The 18,048-nt window shown below is 41.5% G+C and overlaps 1 protein-coding gene across 1 annotated transcript in view; it reads left to right on the top strand.

Annotated features, from left to right (window-relative positions):
• FBN1 (fibrillin 1) overlaps nt 1-18,048 on the top strand; it is a 242,882-nt gene that overhangs the window by 183,753 nt on the left and 41,081 nt on the right. Inside the window, exons 36-44 of the mRNA XM_040492627.1 lie at nt 1,008-1,130; nt 1,431-1,595; nt 4,247-4,315; nt 4,412-4,537; nt 5,734-5,856; nt 6,508-6,666; nt 9,641-9,712; nt 13,162-13,287; nt 16,069-16,191. Coding sequence (XP_040348561.1) covers nt 1,008-1,130; nt 1,431-1,595; nt 4,247-4,315; nt 4,412-4,537; nt 5,734-5,856; nt 6,508-6,666; nt 9,641-9,712; nt 13,162-13,287; nt 16,069-16,191 — 1,086 coding nt within the window. The remainder of the gene's footprint in view (nt 1-1,007; nt 1,131-1,430; nt 1,596-4,246; nt 4,316-4,411; nt 4,538-5,733; nt 5,857-6,507; nt 6,667-9,640; nt 9,713-13,161; nt 13,288-16,068; nt 16,192-18,048) is intronic.

Genomic DNA, 18,048 nt, shown 5'->3' with positions numbered 1-18,048 from the left:
TGTTTTGTTTTGTTTTGTTTTGTTTTGTTTTGTTTTGTTTTGTTTTGATGGAAACTCATGACACCAAGCCAGGCCTCTAGCATGCCTCAGGAAGTTGCCTCTCCATGGCCCATATGCCTTCCTCAGTGCCCCAGCTTACCATCAGCATCGTTCTGTCTGACCTCATTTCTATTAGTCTTCCCTGTCCCTCCAAGTTCACATGCAATCTGAGCAAATGAATTTTCTGCAGTGGCACCTACAGGAAGGTTACCAGGTCCACAGCAGGCTGGGAGGGAAACCCAAGGAGAAAGGTATCCTCATTTCCCATTCTCTTCTCTCTGAGTCAGCTTGTCTGTTCTTAAGTGTTTCATCAGTGTTCAAAACAGACAAAAGGATTACACGAGGTGGAATTTGCCAAAACCCACATCTTAAATCCGGAAGTCTGTACATATTTTTGGAATAGAAACTGAAAGGGAAATATTCCACACAGCACCAATGATGGGAGAGTGACTCTTAGCAAGCTTGAGGAAGCACACTAAGCCTTGTGCGTGTGTCTGCCTTGTACTCAGCTGCACCGAGGCGAGGGTGCCCGGTTGGGGAAGCAGCAGAAGTTGCCTGCTCCTAAGGGTTCCCTGGGACATCTTGCTCTAATTTGATGAAACAACAAGCCGCACATATTAAATATATTTTCTTAAAACCTGTGTCTGAATTTTTGGTTGACCGAGGTCACAGTAGTGTTTTCCTTTCAGTTACCTTGACTGGAATATTTTTTCTAGTTCCAAAGTTATATTTTCTCCTGATGACAAATTTGAATGCTAAATGTGTTCCAGGGGAAAAAGACCAAAGACTATGACATATTTCCTTCCTGAGGGGTTTTTATTTCAGAAGTGGAAGACCGTATTTCTAGGCGTAATGTAACTAGTAACTCTTAAAATTCTTGTTGGGAGCCCCAGATCCACTGCTACCGTTGTATGGTGACGTCTGCCCCACATTGGCTGATAATTGTGCCCCTTGCTGTGTGGTTTTAGACGTTAATGAATGTCTGGATCCAACCACATGTATCAGTGGGAACTGTGTCAACACTCCAGGCAGCTATACCTGTGACTGTCCACCCGACTTTGAGCTGAATCCAACTCGAGTTGGCTGTGTTGGTAAGATCTTAAAACTTTTTAGAGAGTATACTTTTACTTTGAAAGCAGCATTGAACATTCCATTCTCAAATTTTTAAAAAAGTAATACCATAAAAATTTAAACATTGCCTAAATCTGATTTATACTTTCAGTTATTTTTTATTCTGTAGGTAAATTCCCAGTATATGTGTTTGGGCACTTCTTAGTTTCGTGGTAAAAGTAAATTGCAGTGTTTAAACAGTTTCTGAAATGGATTTCAATATCCAGCCCTCCCATAGAGAGAATATTCTTGACACTCTTTTTTTTATACATGATAAATAGATACCCGCTCTGGAAATTGCTATCTGGATGTTCGACCTCGAGGAGACAATGGAGATACAGCCTGTAGCAATGAAATTGGAGTTGGTGTCTCCAAGGCTTCCTGCTGCTGTTCTTTGGGTAAAGCCTGGGGTACTCCTTGTGAGCTGTGCCCTCCTGTGAACACATGTAAGTGTACATCCTCCTGTTTATTATTATTATTCCTGCTCAGGCTGGTTCTCCTTTCTAGATCCACAGGACAGAAACTACAGAAAGAGGCAGCTGCCTCCAGTCTCTAGTCTTTAGTCAGGGAAAGGAGATCAAACCTCTCAGCCCTATTGAGGGACCCCATTCCCAATTTGGGTGTCAGAAGAGTCCCCAGCTGGCTTGTACTAAAAGGGCAGGTGGGGCAGGCAGGTGACATTTCATTTCTGTGTGAGTGAAAAGTACATAGAGCTATTTTAAAGAAGATTTTTACAGGCTAGGTTACTTACATAATATTGCTTACCTTCCAGGAACACATCGATAGATGTGTGGGCTAGTTATCAAAAGCTCTAGGATAGGTTAGACCCTTGGTCCCTGGTAAAAGAAAAGTGATTAGTTAAGTAAATACAAAAGGGAAGGTTATTTCTATTCTTATGGTATTACTTGAAAGAAAGCTTTCAAGTGTGATTTTTAAATTTTTAAATTTTTAAATCACATTTTAAAATGTGATTTTAAGAACATAAATAAGTCTCCTAAAAATAGAAAAGGCTTCACATTTTTCTAAGTGGGTCCTATATGAGGATTCAGTCAGATGTGGCTTCTTGGGCAAAGGTTGATGCTGCTGCTAACAGTGTATATTGGGATAGGTACGGATTCTTTCCCTGCAGAAGGCTCATTTATTCACTTTTTCTAAAAGTATTTGTTGGGTACCTAGAGTGTGTACTCTGAGTGTGCAAAGATGAATTAGACTAGATTCTGCCCTCCAGAAGTGTACAGCTAGCAAAGTGTGACCCAAACATAAAAGCTGTAATTGAGTGTAGGTCTCAATAAGGGAAGAAAGAACAGAAACAGTGCCATGAGCAGGAAAAAGAGCCCTCCTCGCTCCAGTTAGGACTCTATATCACTTGGCACTGATGTAACTTTGGGCAAATTACTTAGCAAGACTTGAACTTCCTCATTCATATAATGCCTCATAGAATTAAAAGAAGTCATTCATGTCAAGCACTCAGCACAGGGATGAAGGCTTAGCAGGCACCTTCTTTCTTCTCTTCAGAAAGGGAAGTCAGTTCTGAAATGGCAGAGGTGGTGATGACCTTGTGCGTTTTTTCCCTGGGCCTTGAAGGCAGGGTGTGACCTGAAAAGGGAGACTTAAAAAGAGTGTATGATTAGAGGAAGAGGAGGAAAGAGAAAAATGAAAGAGGGAGGTAGTTAATTTCATTGACGTTGAAAGAAGCAAACCAAGGTGTTTAAGTAGGGGAGTCAGCTCTATTGATTAATAATGATTAGCAAAGCAGAGTTCCTGGGTGACACAGCTGGTTAAGTGGCAAACTCTTGGTTTTGGCTCAGGTCACAGTCTCACAGGTTTACTGAGATCCAACCCTGTGTCAGGCTCCACACGGAGCATGGAGCCTGCTTGGAATTCTCTTTCTTGTACTCATAAACAAACAAACAAACTTAAAAAAAAATTATTAGTAAAGCAATAGGTCCACACTACCCCAAACTGGATCAGATCTGGAACTGAAATATATACATGTGTACATTTAGGCATGTACACTTAGCATTTCAGAAAGCCAGGAGAGGGATTATCAGATTTGGAAAGATTAGGATGATTATGAAAGAGCTAATTTTTATCAAAGCTCACCAGGATGACACAGCAGATTAGGTTCATTTTTTTTTTAAGTTTGTTTATTTATTGAGAGAAAGAGCATGCACGTGCGCGCGCGCGCACACACACACACACACACACACACACACACACGTGTGCGCGTGGGAGGGGCAAAGAGAGAGAGAATCCCAAGCAGGCTCCATACTCTGCACTGAGCCTGATGTGGGGCTCTGTCTCACAACCATGAGATTGCGACCTGAGCTGAAATCAAGAGTCAGATGCTTAACTGACTGAGCCACCCAGAGGCCCCAGTTAGGTTCATTCTTACTCGCATGTGCCTGTAAGTATCACACTGCTGGTGCATGGCACTGAAATAAATGTTCTTGAGTGAAATACTTGAATGACAGAATTAATGGAGAAAATCAAAGGACAATGTAGAAAGTTGGTTTGGGAAACCAAGGGAATCAGTATTGCACTCAGTAAAATAGAGGGGCAAGAAAGATCTCTAGGCATTAAAGACAAAAGTGGGATGGGAACCAGGAAAGAACAGCTTTCCCTGAGGTTCTGTTTGGAAAGAGTTTTGGAGACAGGCTGATTAACATTATTAAGGGAGGCAGTAATTCCCAGGAAGTAAGGCTGAACAAAATGTAAAAATGGAGGAGTTTGTTAGAAAATAAAAAGGGGAAGAAAATCTTTACAAAGAAGTAGTGATGACAATAACTGCTACTTCATCACTACTAGTGATGAACGTGAATAAAGCATGTTCACAGGAACATGAGACCAGGAGGGTAGGTGGTGGGTCCAAAGACTGAGGACAGTGGCCTTCCATCTTTCTGGTACCCTTAGTAAAAGCCATTTGAAAATAACATGCATACACACAGTTGTTAACTTGCTTAAGATGGGTGGGGTAACTGCTAAGGATTCCTGAAAATGAATATTTTCAGTTGGCTATGTCAGTATTTCTCTTGAGGATACGATTTCTAGAAATTTTAGATTCAAAAGAACTCCATTTGATTTTTTGTTTCAATAGCTGAGTACAAAATTCTTTGTCCTGGAGGAGAAGGTTTTCGGCCCAACCCTATCACTGTCATCCTGGAAGGTAATTCTGTATCCTTGATCTTAAAGTATGCGCATTTTGAACTTCCTTGGGTTTATTTACAGTGCTGAAGAAGTGCTGTTGTTTTCATTTTGACAGACATTGATGAGTGCCAGGAGCTCCCAGGACTGTGCCAAGGCGGGAAATGTATCAACACCTTCGGCAGTTTCCAGTGCCGCTGTCCGACCGGTTACTACCTGAACGAAGATACCCGAGTGTGTGACGGTAAATGGTCCTTTAGGAGGATAAGTTCTTTCAGCTATTGAGAACTAACCTCGAAAGCCAGTATACAGTCACCAGTAAAACTAAGAATTTAGCTATATAGCGCAATGGTCTAAACATGAACCTAGCCAGGTAAATGTGCCATACTTGTGGCAGCTTGCACAAATGTTACTGATGTGATATCATTTCTGATACACCCCAAATATTCCTCTTCTTCTGAGAAAAGTGGAGTTTTATTATCTTAGGCCATTGTCTCACTTATGCCTGCAGTTTTTCTGGGCTCTTTAGAAAAGCCATTTATATTAGAGTAGCTCAGGTCTCATTTCAAGGACTTCTGTATTCTGGGAAGCACTGAGTTCTTCTTCTTCCTGTTCTTTACCACTTATCTATACTAATGAACCAAAATGAGCTTCTCTTAAAAAGGCAGCTTCTTTGGTCTTATGATGTAAGTGATAATTCCAGTTCATCCTGTGTTATTGGAAAGATGGAGAATATTGACCGCTTCTGGCTTTCAAAGCACTTGGGCCATAGACTGTGGTGGGAAAGATGGTTTTCATCTATATGAGGGAGTCACATGACTAGTTAGGAAGATACTTCCCTGTATCCTGGAGGAGAAATATGCCTCTGGCTCTCCAAAAGGCTTATGAGGTGACTTTGATAAAGGATGACCTCACTGTGTATTAATTGAGTATCACGGTGTATATAACACAGCTCTAAGACCCCTGGAATCAACAAAGATTAGAGTCAACCTCTGTGTTTGAAAATGGGGATAGAGGTGTTAAATATATACTTCCATTCTACCTTACCAATGCAAATTCATGAAAGTGGTTGTTGAATGGCTTCAGGGTCTATTTTATTCTTCCACAGATTTTGTGAACATATGACGTATTAGCAGTCTTTCTGAAGGATTTCTCCACATCTCCATCTCTGCATGCCTTTCAGGATGTTATGGACTCATCTGTTAGGAACTCCTATCAGAAGGCAAAACCTTTTTTTCTGGCACTTCCTTTCCTGAAAACATACACATTAGCATAGGCAAAGGGCACCGATGAATTAAACATCTATTTTTGTTACCCAGATTTCAAAGTGCCCTGTGGATTTTCTCCTCCATTGTCGACATTTATGTTGACACTGAGTATCAGGCCATTCCAAAGAGTGAAGCTTTCATATTCGTATACCACTTTGTGTCTGGATTACAGATGTGAATGAATGTGAGACTCCCGGAATCTGTGGTCCGGGGACGTGTTACAACACCGTCGGCAACTACACCTGTATTTGCCCTCCAGACTACATGCAAGTGAATGGGGGGAATAATTGCATGGGTAAGTTCAAGTTTTTCTTTATCTTGCATGTCCGACCTTCATCTGTGAAGAGAAAAAGAGCTTGTAATCCCAGCACTTGGTCCTTAGTGTTATGTTACTCATCAGACCGAGTGCTGCCTGCCACCCTTCCACTGTCTTTGTGAGAGCCTCCTCCCTTGTAAACCATAAGCTTGGCCTTTTTTCCCCACCTTGTGTGGGTGGTTGGGAGTTTTCTTTAAAATGTAATGTTGGAAAATCCCAAACAACGGTTTAATAGTACTTCTTTTGTTTGACTTTGGGTGTATCTTTATACAATTATATTTACAGCACTGACTTACAGTATTAAAACATCATGAGTCGGAAATGAGAAAATTACTGCCAAATAGCAGTGGAGAATTGTTACTAAGAGTCTGGGTGGAGAGTCGTGTAAAGTTTATTAATGCTGCGGCTCCATAATGACTTAGTTCTGTGGCCCCAAATCCCAGGGAATACATTTCTCAAAGTCCCCTTTCTTATAGTGGCAGATGTGGATAGGAAATTGGGTAAGAGCAGGCTGTTCCTGCTCTCATCCAAGTCAAGTTACAATAAAATCCAAAAGAAACATACTCCTTGAGTATCCCCTTAGACATCCGGTGTGCTTTCCCCATGGTATCACCATCCCCTTCCCTCTAGATATGAGAAGAAGTTTGTGCTACAGAAACTATTACGCTGACAACCAGACCTGCGACGGAGAACTTTTGTTCAATATGACCAAGAAGATGTGCTGTTGTTCCTACAACATTGGCCGGGCCTGGAATAAGCCCTGTGAACAGTGTCCCATCCCGAGCACAGGTGAGTTGCACCATTACCAAAAACATAGGTTGATAAGTTACCCATGGATTGTTGAGAGAAATGAGTCTCAGCCAGGCAAGAAAAAAGTCCGTCGTTTATCTTCCTAAGCAAAAAATTAGCTCACAGAGGCAACTGTGTAAGTTCACAGTTGATTCTGGTCCTTCCAGCTGAAAATTGAGTCACAGAACACACTGTCTAATTTGTACACTAGTTCACTCGCCAGACTTACAGACTCAGCATAGAGGGGAGAAACAGAAACATTGCTATCGTTACGGAGTTCACCACGTAACTGAAAGACTAGAAACGTTAGGCGAAGCGATATGACAAATAGGTGAACCATATTCCTATTATTCTTACTTATTTATAACTGGTCTTGTTCCAAAAAGAATTTCAGGCAGCCCACAAAGATTTGAATGTAAAATAAGAAGGCCTAAGGCAAATGGCAAACAAGGGTAAGAAACTTGGAGCAAGGAGCGAGGCTAATACGCAAAAATCCAAGCTGGGAATTTCTACACACTTGCCAAAGATGAGCAATAAGTTTGGCTCCAAACTTTCTAGCAGCTCATATAAAAAGGGGGAGATAATCAAGTCTAAGAGTCTCAATGACTATAAAGCAAACTAAACACTAAAGGAAAGTGCAACTCTTCATGGTACTGAGATTGGAGAGAAATTTTTTCTTATATCCTCATAGAGAAAAATCTATGTAATGTTATTTGTTTAAAAACAAAAAAGTCTAACCCATGTCCTTGGAGCAAATGAAGTGAAATGATGCGTGGTTCTTATACGGTAAATGATGACATCATTTACTAATGTTCTTATTTAGAGTTAAATAAACTGTGATGCAGTTATTGATAGTATTCTGTGGTACCTACTCTGTTCCCCACAGTGATCTGTAAGATCCTAAATCTCTTGTCTGGTTCTATCTGATTACATGTGAAACAGAATATTCTTTTTTTTAGTAAAATATACCAGTTCCTCCATTGTTTACTCTAGAAATAATGTATTAATCATCACTTAGAATTACCTATGAGTTATCCACAGTCTGCAAGACGTCTCTCGACCAGGGGTTGGCCAGGTACAGCCCCTGGGCCAAATCTAGCCCACACTAATTTTTGTGTGGCCCAAAGCTGAGAATGGTTTTTACATGTTTTAAAAGGTTGGGGAATATCAAAAGTATAATATGTTATGTCCCGAAAAGTATATGAACTTCAAATTTTCATATCTATAAATAAAATCATATTAGAACACAGCCACACAAATTTTTTTTATATTTTTTTTAACGTTTATTTATTTTTGAGACAGAGAGAGACAGAGCATGAACAGGGGAGGGTCAGAGAGAGGGAGACACAGAATCCGAAACAGGCTCCAGGCTCCAAGCTGTCAGCACAGAGCCTGATGTGGGGCTCGAACTCACGGACCGCGAGATCGTGACCTGAGCCGAAGTCTGCCGCTCAACCGACTGAGCCACCCAGGCGCCCCCACAGCCACACAAATTTGATTACATATTTCCTGTGGCTGCTTTCATAGGATAGTTGAGTAGTTTTAATAGAGACTGCACAGCCTACAAAACCTAAAATATTTACTCTTTAGTCCATTAAGAAAGAAATTGCTAACCCCTGATCTTCACCAATGGTCTTCAAATCTTTTGATCATACATACCTATCAGTTAAAAAGCAGGGGGGTTATACCTATTTGATGTGTGCATTTCCATGTAAAAGTATATGTGTATATATCTCTACATATATTTTTCAACTAGATTGAAAAATGCATTTATTATTGCATTTGTTATTTTCATGAACTGTTCTATTAGCAAATATATACAAAATTAATTTTTTTAATTATATTTTGTGAAGAGAAATGAAAATCTTAGTAGTTTCTTTTTTATCTTGATGGATCATTGTGTGTTCCTCTAGAGACTGTTTTGGAAACCCTTACTAAAGACTTTCATTACTTTCAAAAGTATCTGAGTTAAGAACGTGCATATTTTTTATCTAAAATGCAAGATTTCGTATTCATGTTGAATCTTGGCCAAATCTAGTCATGGCTTTTCATTTAGGTATATAATCTGCACACATTTTAGAAGTTCCTGAAATATGTCTGGATGACCAGTGTCAGCTGGCATTATATTTGTTAAAAGTAGGCAGTCAGATATGAAAGAAGTAAAGCAGTAGAAGAAGAACATGCTACATTTTGACCAAACAACTTTCAGAGACGTTTTATACTTTTTAGTGGGTTTGACCAATAAGGCAATGACCACCTTGAGCTTAAATTGATACCATGCTATATCAGTTACAGTCATGATCTGGAATTACAGAACCTCTGAGTTAGAAGGACTGCAGATGACATTTAGTTCATCCTCTGTTATCAACTTTGATGAATTCAGACGAGCAAGAGAAAGATAGAAGTTCAGAGGAGGGAGAGAGAAAGAAGGAAAGAGCTGCACCAAATGAAATCCAGCTCCAAAAACTGAAGTAATGACATAAGTTGGTTGTTTGAACTGAATTAGTCATTAATAGACCTGATGTCAAGAACTTGGCTAGATTTGCTACAGTCTCCCCCCAATCTACTGAGGAAATGATTTTTGTAAGCATTCCTAAAATCCCAGATCCCTTCATGTGAGTGGAAAGAGGCCCTCTTGCCAGTCCCTGGGTTCAGAGCTGAACAACATCCTTCTAGAAACCCAAATTCCTACAGGCAAGCTCATACAAATGCGTGGGCTGTGATGCGGAGACCTCTGGTTCTTCCTCAGTATTACGTCAACATGAGGTCGCTTTTCATTCAGCGTTTGCCTTAAGGACAAGGTTATAACATCTGTGGGGATTCTCAGATTTATTTTTTACTTTAAATTCCTCAAGATACAGATAAATATTTTGCAAGATGTTTCCAAAGTAATTTCTTTCGGCCCAGTCATTGCTCTTTGCTGACCCCTATTCTCACTCCTCTCACCCCATCTTTGTTTCATGAATTACTGCAGATGAATTTGCTACACTCTGTGGAAGTCAAAGGCCAGGCTTCGTCATTGACATTTACACCGGCTTACCTGTTGGTGAGTTATGATGCCATTGTTGGAATTTTCCGTGTTTGCCTTTGTGTTTGAAAACAGGAATACACACCCTTATTTTTCTCAGGTTGTTGTTTTTTTTTTTCTTAGAAGGAAAAACTAGTGAAACAATGCCATTTAGTTTTATTGAAACACTGATTCTTACTTTGAAACAAACCGCAAACACCCCGTGTCGCTCCACCTAATTGGCGGCAGCATTCGTTGCTCATGATTAAGGGGACTGGAAAGCTTTTCACAAAATTACAATCAAGCTTAGTTAAACCAACCCTAGGCATCAACAAAGGGAGAGATTCTGGGAGTAGGGCCAGTTGACGTTTGTTTTGACTATAATTCCCAATCTTTCCTTCTGACTATGACATGAGTTTAATATGACTTTTCATACCAATCTTTATGTGTGGGTTGTACACATAAAGCACTCTGGGGGTTCCGTTTTATCTCACATGGATTCTCCTCAGGTTATCTGCTTTGGGAATTTCAGATGTGCAATTAAAAAAAAAAAAAAAAGAGGCCACTCCTCTCGGAGGCCCCATCTGGTAACTGGAGCAGAGACCACTGCAGTGCTCGAGATGCTTGTGCAAGATTCTGAAGTCTTGCACAGCATTCGGCCAATGGAGGCAATGCCTTTGTGGTTTAAAAGAAAATAACATAAAAATAGATGGAAAGCTATTGCATTCTCAGAGTTTTTCCCCAGTGTGATTTATATGCATCCTCAGATGCCCGTCTTAAGTCCGAGCAGTTGTGTCTAGTAGCAAACATCACCACTCACTTTGTTCCACCTTCTTCCTCATAAGTAAACTGAAATCCACATCAGCCTTTCCAATGACCTTGTTTAAGAAAACAAGGGTCTGGTCCAGCAATCAGCCTGGTTCTCTTAGTGCCAAATCCATATGGCTCAACAGTCTAGTCAACGTCCAAAGAAACTTCATGGTTTGGAAAGAAAAACTGCTAAATGACATTGGCATGAAACACCTGGCCCTCGCTGCTTTGTTTTTCCCCTTCCCAAAACAGATCTTTTCATCTCCCTAGAATCTCCGATCCAAAGATAAGTGGTCTTTAATAATAATGACTCTCCACGGACAGACCAGGCATGTCCCCCAGCAAGGCCTGCCCTCCGAGGTTGGCAGCAGGCAAAAGACTGGAAACAGCACCAACGTCGTCTACTAGTTGAGCTGGAGACATCTCAGACATCATCCAGTTCATACACACTACTTTACAGTTGAGGGGACAGGGGCCCAGAGAGGGGAAGGGACTCGGCCGAGGTCACCTAGCTAATTAATAACAGAGCTGGGACCCAAATCCAGTCCTGACTCACAGCTTGCTTTGCCTCGAGCTCTTGAAAGCTGGAAATGTGATAGTTAGCAATATACTTAATGTTACCAAATTCCACCATGACAAAATATTTAGATGACTGAGAAACTTTGTTTTATTTGAGCTTTATACTCTCCTTCTGAAAGGTCTTAAGATTGTTGGCATATAGAACCCATTCGTATGGGGTTAAAACTATAGCAAGTTTATTAATCTTGTCTTAAAATATAAACTTCTCCAAGTTGAAGTTCAAATGAAATCCAGACAGGAAAAGAAAATACAATTTTTAATATATCCTTTTGCTATTTTATGCCTAACAATGGCTAGAAATTTGACCCAGTCTATTATTGTTAAACTTGATAATACATCACTTATATTTAAAATAAATGAACGTGGACATAATGTCTCAAATTTTAAAAAATAAAAGAATGTCGTCTGAATTATCTTTTTGTTTGCTGATCATTCACTGTTGTGATGTTACTTTGCATAGCCTTTTAAGTACGTGAATGGCAAATATGTGAAAAATCCAAAAACATAATCACCTGCATTCAAAATAGCAATATACCCTAAGTTGTTTTTTTCCATTAAAGAGATTATTTTTCCTTTGAACAAAATCAAACCCTTTAGAAAAGGATCTAAAATAAACCTGTGGTCTGTCAAACTTCTTCAAAGCAGGTTGGCTTTAGAGTATGATTATTCTGAAATCGCGGTGTCTCTTGTAAGCTCCACAACTGTGGCCCTTCTTACGACTTAGGCAAACAGAGTCCTTGCAGAGGCTCCTGACTATCGTATGTAAACGGAAGTGTCTCAACGGCGAGGTAACACAAACCTAGTGGGTTGGAAAGGCCAAAGCTTTACATCCCTTCCCAGCTTCTGAAGCACTTTGTGAAATTCCAAGCAGTGGCGGAAGGGCCCTCCAGGATAACAAGTAATTTGATTGTGGTTTTGTGAAGATTGTTGACTGTGACGTGCAAAAGCCCGAGGGAGGTAGGATAGCCTGTTAGCGGATTCCTCGTGTCAAATCCTGACTCTGCCTCTTATTAGCTTTGTGGTCTTTGGCAAGTTCCTTCTGCTGGTTTGGCCTCAGTTCCATCATCTGCATAGTGACAGTTGTCACAGTACCTGGAGACCATCTCGTAGAGTGGCTGTAATGATTTAGTGAGTAAATCCAGGTTGAATGTTGAGAAATATGCCAGGTACATAGCAAGTGAGACACTACTAACACTCTTACTGTTATTATCCTAGAAGACACTGAATGGTTGGGAGTTGAGAGCAGGTCAGAAAGAGATTGGACCACCAGGCTGGTGAGGAGGTGAGACCTGCCCACAAGGCCAGCTCACCAGCTGGCCAGCCCTGCTCTCACAGCCTGCGTTGTGGCTCTGCTGTCACTCCTGCTTGGATCCTGTTTTAATGCTCACCGGTCCCAACTTCCAGATACTGGTTCTTAATTTACCAAATTTTAATTGGTGCTTAACATTGATCAGACGGCATGGTAGGGGCTGGTAACACAGTGGAGTTGTAGCCAGCCCCAGCCCCTGGCCTTAGGAAACCACAGTCTGTGGCTATAGCCCTTCTCGGTGCTGACCCCCACAGTCAGCATGGGCCTAGCTCACAGCCCCAGACCTAATGTACCTCCTTTTCAAAACCATGTGAAAGAGGAAGGGGATGTTGAAGGGGAATCTGAAAGATCAGAGCTGGCTATGACCATAAGCTCCTCTGTTCTTCACCAGCCTCCTTTCCCATTCTGGCCAAACACCACCACACACTTTGGGTAGAGTGGCCGTTTATTCTCAGCTGTCACTTTATTCTATTCACCCAGTGCGTAGTGCCCAGGGGATACCAAAATGGCGCCTACCTGGTTTGTTTCAGAACAAAACCAAAAAGACACTAAATCCAGATAGACACATGAGTGTCTGAAAGCAGTTTAGTTATTTCAATTTGATATCGACTGATGTCCCCCCTTTCCACTGTCACCACCCCAACACACACATACCCACCAACACACCCACACACCCACACACCCATGCACTTTCTCTTTTTTCATTGTGGACCTTATGTAGAACATGGAGTTAGAAGCTGCCGACTCTCAGTGCCGTGCTGTCACTCATGTGTGGCTGCTCTGTTTTCAGATATTGATGAATGCCGGGAGATCCCAGGGGTCTGTGAAAACGGAGTGTGTATCAACATGGTTGGCAGCTTCAGATGTGAATGTCCAGTGGGCTTTTTCTATAATGACAAGTTGTTGGTTTGTGAAGGTAAGTGATGTCACTATATCATGTCCAGGAATGAGCCAACTGACAAGCTACTTACGCACACACACTTGGCCAATTTCACAACATTGGAATTTCAGCAATCCATCAAGCTCTAGCAATAGTGTAGGGCACCATGTGGAACATCATTTTTTCATGGAAAAACTTCCCTAAGTCCCCGTGGAAAAAGCAGGACGTGCACTCCCCAGCCCCATCCTATACACAATATATTAGATTTCCCAGCTGATATAAGAACCCTTGAGTTCCTGGGTGTGTCGCATAGATTGCTTTTGTTTCTCATTGCTTAAAAGTGAGCAGGAGTGGTGGGCGGTCATCTTTACTTGAATCTCAAAATTAGTGTTCCCTTCCAAACGGAGCCTGTGCTACTCCCAAGTGAAAACAAGGTTAATGCAAATATTCCAAATGCATGAGAGAATTCCAAATGGCAAGAACAGCAAATTTGATTTTATATGAAGAATGTTGGCATGTGTGCAAGTGGTACTTTTTTCATTTTCACATTACCTCCCCTTGCCATGTGCATGTACTGTGATGCCGTGCATTCCTCACAACACTTCATATTCCCCTACATCTGGGGAAGATAGTGTACTTTCACATTTTAGTAAAAGGGACATGGCTGGTTATTAAATATACCATGTGCCCTAGGGTAGCTGGAACAATTGTCTATTTAATACTTAAACTTGGGGCCTCTTGCAGAATTTTTGTTCTTGTCAGAAAGGGTTATTACCCCTTAGAGCATGTATGAGAGCACATATGTCAATATTTTAATGTTAAAAAACCTTTTTTTCCCATAGACTAGGGACAACTTACAGACCATGAGTAAAATTATGGCCCTAAGCACATGCTTGTTAAATTCTCTTCACCAGGCTTTTAGCTACTATGGCCAGGTGGGCACATGTTACTGCCTCCCGGAGAGGGGTAAATGGGGTGATAGCCGTTCAGAAACTTCCTTAGGAAATAGTCATCTCAGACCTTGGCACTAGCCCCTGTGCTTTGGAAGGCCATCAAGGATAAGGTGTTCCGGAGAGGAAGCATGATGCAGGAGAAAAGAAAGGAGCCCACAGCAGAGGAGCTGATGATGGTAAAGTAGCCTGCCTTCCTCATAGCCAGTCTTCCCCCTTTCATAAATGGCTAGGATGCCTGCCACCTTCTTGGGGCCTCTCTTGTTCTCTTCTATTCAGAGATCCCAAACCCTTAGGCATGGTCACCCATGATGGCCAAGTTAACCCAGACCTTACTGTCCATATGAGATTGAAAGCCTACAGCTGTACCAATGTAAAACACTTTGCTGTCAGGGTAGTACTCAGTGGATATTGAGATTACAAAGCACTCCAACTTTTGGTGTCTGTCTCACAGAATATCCATTCTCAGGGTGAATGTTTATTCTGGGGTCAGCTGCTTCCCAGCACACTCTTAGCTCTCAGAATCAGAAAATGAAGGTTGATTTAATACATGCCTCCATAACCCTGAAATTGGAATGGATTCCAGAAGTATTTAGGGAATACTCATGCATCTGTTCTCCCCAAATATGCATATAATCCGATGCTCGGCATCTGATGCCTCACAGAAATGCCTGTCTGTGATGCCATTTGGCTTTTCCAATGATTGGCTACCTTCTAGCTTTCTGTACCCTCTTAAGGACCAGGGCAGACCTGCTGGGAGAGTGGTGCTGGTCTTGGTTCCATTGGAACCCAAGGCAGGCATACTTCTGCCCTGTATCTGTTACCCAGAGAGGCACACGCCACCCCACCCCACATTAGGCAGAAACTCCCACTGACTGACAGTAAGTGCTGAGGTTTTCCCGCCACACAAGCATACACCTGTGAGGCACAGGTTGATGTATTTGCCGCCCCCTTGTGGGAACTTCTTGGGCTGAGTCCACTTTTTTGTAAAACCCTAATACTGGTGCTCAGAGCCAGCTCCCATCTGTGTTCCAGGCTATTCCCTTTATTGGACTTAACCTGAGTTAGATTGTTTCATAGGAGCAGGGGCAGGGAACATGTATTTTGCCCCAAGGCATATCCTGGACTATGGAGAACTTTCATAATGTCATGAATTTGAACTATATTAGCTACCTGATTAAAAAAAAAAAAAAAAGGCAAACAACCCCCCTGAGTATAGTCAAAGCTCTGAAGCACAGAGTATCCATTTATTCTTTTCTTTGATAGTGAGAGTTGGGTTGTTGTCAGTAGTTTTATGTGCAGCCTCTCATATTAAGTTTCCTTGATTTGACTGCCATGTGGCAGTAATTTAAGCCGGAGCCCCTACAGCCCTGAAGTGCAAGGCACTGCCTGTGAATCAGGAGCACCAGTATCACTTGCGGGCTTATTGGAAATGCAGAATCTCCAGCCATTCTCCAGACATGCTGAATCAGAATCTGCTTTTCAACAAGATCCCAAGTGATCCCTATGTATACGAAGGCGAAGCAACCCGATGAATCGTAAAACCCTGGGGCTTTGAGCAAATGCAACATTTTCTAGGATATTCAGTTTATACTCTGCCAAGCGCTGGTCCTAGCAGCTGAGTGTATGACTTTTCTTTTATACACAAGCATCATTAGAATCCACATGTGGTCATAAACCAAGTACTTGCATTTACAAAAAATATCAAAAACGTGGAAAAATGAGAAAAGAAGTCTTAAAAGTCTTCCACTATCTGTTCCATGGAACTGATCAAAATAAGAAAATAGAAATCTATTTTAAGTGAGAGCCTTTGTTGACTTGCCCCACATTCTGTCCTCCTTCTAATTAAATTCTCTTCTGCTTGGAGATATTGACGAGTGTCAGAACGGCCCTGTGTGCCAGCGCAATGCTGAGTGCATCAACACCGCGGGCAGCTACCGCTGTGACTGCAAGCCAGGCTACCGCTTCACCTCCACAGGGCAGTGCAACGGTAAGTGACTCCCCACTGGCCGGGTGGGCCCGCCAGCGCGCCATCTCCAGCAGGCTTCAGACATCTGGATTTTTTTGAGAAGGTTAACTTGAAGAACACCTGAGTTATGGTTTACACTGCTGAGTTCTAGTCACGAGGCCAGCAAAAGAGGAAAACTGTTGAAATTTCTAAACCCTTAGAGATGTGATATTTCCAAAACGAGACATATATCATGTGCATACATAGATTTCAGATTGGCTCATCTGCTGCCCTGCTCTAAACACCCCCTCCCTCAAATACACACACACACACACATGCACACAGTCCCCTAACCAGTCCTCAGGGACAGATATTTGTTTTTTTCCTTTCACATGATCCCCCTTAGGGTGGGAGGTTGCCACCATTCCAGCCACACACCCCAATTCTATAGCAAACCTCTCCTGAGCTGAGTTAGATTAACCTGCATGAACAAAAAGAACCAACAGCACCACTTATCCTCCTAAACATCTTACAGAACTGAGGGCAGCAAACATTAACAGCCTTTTATTAGCCATAAGTCACCTACAGTAAAATGAGAAACTGTCCCCTAGAGGTTAGGTTATTTCATGGCTTACTTTTGTCAAGGATGCGGTAAAAGTAAGAAGGATGAGCATGTTAGCACATATGGGTGGTCAAGTTTTAAGTATCTGGCGGCATCTTCTAGCCAATGGCACCAAAATTAAAACACCAGTGTTCCAGCCCAGAAGCAAAATTATACCTCAGAATCATTTTCATGTGAGTGAGTAATTGTAAATCATTGTATATTTAGCATGGAGGTCAGGAAGAATGTGTTGTTTTGCTGTGGTTCATTTCCCAAGGAGTTTCCTGGATATTTTATGCATTTGTGAATGAAACAACACAAGGGAACATGGTCAAATTTTCCTTGGATTTCCTTGCCTACCAGCGATTAAGTGGTAGGAAGTGCACCGCTCTCTGTAGGGTATTTTGCATTGTTTTATTAGACCTTGGTGGGAAGAGGGTGTAATAGCAGAACAAAAACTCACTTTGAGAATCAAGGCTTGTTTTGTTGGGTTTAAAGGAACATGTGCAAGTGTTTAGCATTTTGTCAACAAAGCGGTTGTTACCCATGTATTAAAAAAATAGGACAGGAAAAATGGGGACGTCTCTGATATGAGTCACAATACCCTAGTGTAACTTGGCATTTATAGCATTTCCCTGCATTTTGCTCTTAATTTATATTTCTTTGAAACTGGGCAAAATAATTCCAATCAAAATAAAGAACTGCTGATAATACAGAAGGTGTCGTTTCACACCATTTCACGCTCAGGCAAGAAGTGGGACAAGCTATTTATACATCAAGACAGGGCGTCCAACCATGGCCTGCTAGGGCTTAAGCCCTGCCATATATTCTTGTAGAACATTAGCACAAATAAAACTCATCCAGCGCTAACCAATGATAAGTGCTATGAACGAGTGTCATTTGTAGCCAAGCTCACTTTTCCTCACTCATTGGAATCCTCAGAAGGGAATGTACTTGAGTTTTGCAATTATTCAGCCTCTAGGGTTGAAGACTTCACTCAGGAATCATCTTCATTTATATCTTTTAAAATCTTTTAAAATGTCTTTTAACAGTTTGCTCCTGTTTAAGTCTGTTTTCTCCAATGGGAATAATCATAACTTACTAGGTTAACAAGCTTTCTAGATAGGCGAGCAATAGTTCCTAAGCTACGGGTATCCCAGTTTCTCCATTAAGATGATATATTCAAGCTCACTTAAGACTTTTAAATTGTATGGTGATTCATCAGCTGTAATGTTCTATAATTGGAAGGAGGTAGTCGTAACAATGGCAGCCTGAGCACAGGAAATAGATGGGATATC

This window comes from Herpailurus yagouaroundi, unplaced genomic scaffold, assembly GCF_014898765.1.
Source record: "Herpailurus yagouaroundi ecotype Mexico unplaced genomic scaffold, PumYag 184, whole genome shotgun sequence".
In the NCBI taxonomy this organism is placed as follows: Eukaryota; Metazoa; Chordata; class Mammalia; order Carnivora; family Felidae; genus Herpailurus; species Herpailurus yagouaroundi.
The sequence above is the reverse complement of the archived record's forward strand: the minus strand, read 5'-3'. Positions and strand labels throughout refer to the sequence as shown.